The 3,318-nt window shown below is 40.3% G+C and overlaps 1 protein-coding gene across 1 annotated transcript; it reads left to right on the forward strand.

Moving 5' to 3' along the window:
- Positions 1-220: 220 nt before the first annotated feature.
- LOC140931071 (phospholipase D2-like) lies at positions 221-3,318 on the forward strand. Its single transcript, XM_073380813.1, has one exon. The coding sequence runs from the start codon at positions 245-247 to the stop codon at positions 2,285-2,287; it is 2,043 nt and encodes a 680-aa protein (XP_073236914.1). The 5' UTR covers positions 221-244; the 3' UTR covers positions 2,288-3,318.

A 3,318-nucleotide genomic window follows, 5' to 3' on the forward strand; every position in this document is an offset into this window, starting at 1 on the left:
CAAAAAACAGGCTGTTATATTTCAAGCTTCTACATTTTACTTGCATCTCTCAGTTGTTCGATTTCGAGGAAGGGGTACATACAGTTTTGAAAGAAAACGTAAATGATACACAGCTGGGGTGTAAAATATTCATGATCCTGTCATTGCGCAGAGCTACAAGCATTATAATTTCAGTGCTTGTTTACGAAGTCATTCTGCCGTGAATTGTCTGAAAGCTTGATATCAAAAGGCATTTTCTTCTGAAATGTTACGCGCACTTTGCTTCGCCGTACTAACTGTGGGGGTAGCCTACATTTTTTGGCATTCACTCGAAAAATCGCAACGCTATAGACATGGCTCATTCGTACCGGTTCGTAATAATTGCGAAGCCATGTGGTTTATAGACGGTAAAGATTATATGTCTGTTGTGGCCGACGCTATTGAGGCTGCCGAGAAGGAAATATTGATAACAGACTGGCAAATTAACCCTGAGATTTTCATGAGAAGACCAGATTCAGGAGTGGATAGCTTGGAATGGCGTCTTGACAAGATACTTTTGAGAAAAGCCAATCAAGGTGTTCAAGTTTGTATCCTGTTATACTGGGAAACGAAGCCATTTTTGGATCTCGGAAGTGATCATGCTGTTAGGCTGCTTGAGCATAGAAATATCGAGATACGACGGCATCCCGATGCCCTCAGTGGAATACAACACCCGGGGACTTTATTTCGGTGGAGTCATCACGAGAAGATGGTGATAGTTGACCGAACTATTGCATTTGTTGGCGGTGTAGATCTTTGCTATGGGCGCTGGGACACTCGCTATCATGAATTGATGGATAATTTTAATATTCATCCTGCTGTGGATGAGAGCCATGCTTCTGAGTCCAAACTTGAGGGATCCATTGAACGAAAATATGCTCGATGGATTGGCAAAGATTACAGGAACACCTTTTACAACAAGGAAAGCCAAACGAACTGGGACAAACCTTTCGAGGACTACGAAGGTGTCGAGAGAAATGAGATCCCTCGAATGCCGTGGCATGATGTCAGCTGCGCTTTTAAGGGAGAAGCCGTACAAGATGCCGTCCGACATTTCATTGACAGATACAAGGGTCTTGTGCCTCCGTGGCAGGCATTTTGGAGCTGGTTTCGAGTAAATTTTCAGTCAGTAGTTAAACCTTTTCCCAACATTTTCCCAGCCCGCAAATCTAAAGCGGAAGAAATTGTCTTCACTTCCGGTGAGCACAATGTCAACATTCAATTCCTTCGATCAGTTGACAAATGGTCGGCTGGTCAAGAACGCGAAGTCTCCATTCATAACGCTTACCTAGATGCGATAAGAAATGCCAGGCACTTCATTTATATCGAAAATCAGTTCTTTATTTCCTCACAAGAAGGATTCTGGCGGAAAGTGCAAAATCGGATCCAGTCGGCACTGGTCGAGAGAATTGTCCGAGCACACAACGCTCGCGAGAATTTTCACGTCATGGTTATGACCCCGCTGAAGCCAGAATTTCCTGGGGACTGGGACTCCAGTGATTTTAACGGCGATGCTTTGCGGGCTGTGACTTTCTGGAACCAAGCCACTATCTACCATGGAGAGGATTCCTTATTTAAAAAGCTTGAGAAGGAAAACATTCCCAAAGACATTGCAAAGAACTATTTCTCTGTGTATAGTCTACGAAAATATGATCTAATAGAGGGAAATTTCGTCACAGAGATAGTTTATGTTCATAGCAAGATCATGATTGTCGATGATCGAGTGGCTATCATTGGATCTGCAAACATAAATGATCGGAGTATGCAGGGAGAGCGAGATTCAGAAGTTGCAGTTATTATAGAGGATTTAGCTATGTTAGATGGCAAGATGAATGGTGTGGACTTCAAGGTGGGTACGTTTGCCCACAGCTTGAGGTGTGACTTGTTCAAGGAACATTTAGGATTATTAGATGACAACGAGGATGAATTTGAAATAGCAATACGCGATCCATTGGCCAACAGCTTTATTAAGGGAGTTAGAGAACGTGCAGAGATCAATACAGTAACCTTTCTAAATGTATTTGGTCCGGGGCTTTTTCCACGAGAAGGTATCAAGGATCTCGAAGTATTAAAACGTTACAAGAATATTCCTTTGCCTCGTCCAGATTCGCACACGGCAAGAAGATTATTAAAGAATATAAAAGGAAATCTGGTGAATTACCCTTTTACTTTCTTAGTAAAGGAATTGAAGGCGTCTACCTTAGATTATGGTAACATGTATGTCAACCGAGGACAACCTCCCGAGAAACCGCGAACGATTCTTGTGTGACGTCATTCCATAGGACGGCAAACGTGGCTATACCCCCTGACGCTACAGCATTCAGTTTGTATCTGAAATGTCATATATTTGGACGACGGAAATGAAACAATTTAATATAAATGATCGTTGCAGTTGAGAAAACAAGTTAAGCAGCTGTAGAGAACCTCTTGCTAAGATGGAAAAAAATATGAGGGGTCACTGAGTGTGCTTGTTTTAGAGATAAGGTGTAACCCAATTGGTTCGCTACCCTCACCATAAAATGATAACGAATAATTATTAAACAAAGACAACTTTTGTTTTTGTTTTTTTTTTTTTCAGCCAATAAGAGAAGATCTTAGGAAGAGCTGCTACAGTACTGAATTCGAGACAATACAATTTTAGTAGCTCACGAAGTTTAATTGGCTAAGGGCCGGTTTAATCGTCAAATTTTACATGCACCGAATATAATTGTAATTTTGATCGACTTGAATTAAAAAAGTGTTCCAGTTGATTTAAACGTCGCATTTAATTGTGCTGCATTAAATTACCGAGAGCGAGTTCTTGCTTTGATTTAAGAAACAATATCATATGAAGTGAAAGGCGATAACAAGCCAATGAAATATAAAACTTTCCTCGATTACCTTTTGGGGTGCTTTTGTTAAATCAGATTTTAAGTCCTGGGACAGCTCTGCAATTGAAAAAACCCGTTTACAATTCTGTAAAGGTTATTTACAAGTACATAACAAGGCATCCAACATTGCTTGTAGAGCTGAACTCGGTAAATTCCCATGATCATTGATATAAATAAAAAGATTCTAAATTACTTAGGCTCTCTGACAGGTAAAGATGAAGATTCTATAGTTAAACAGGCCTTACAAATTTCAATTGACCTTCATCATAACGGAAAAACTAGCTTTTACTCTCATCTCATGAAGATAGTTGACAACTACGATCTAAACTATGACTTTTCCTGTAATTCATTGAGTGACTCGATAGTTAATCGGTACATCGGCATAATGAAAAATAAATACGTCTCTTACTGGAATCAGACCCTTCAACAA

The sequence above is a fragment of the Porites lutea genome, chromosome 3 (assembly GCF_958299795.1).
Source record: "Porites lutea chromosome 3, jaPorLute2.1, whole genome shotgun sequence".
Classification (NCBI taxonomy): Eukaryota; Metazoa; Cnidaria; class Anthozoa; order Scleractinia; family Poritidae; genus Porites; species Porites lutea.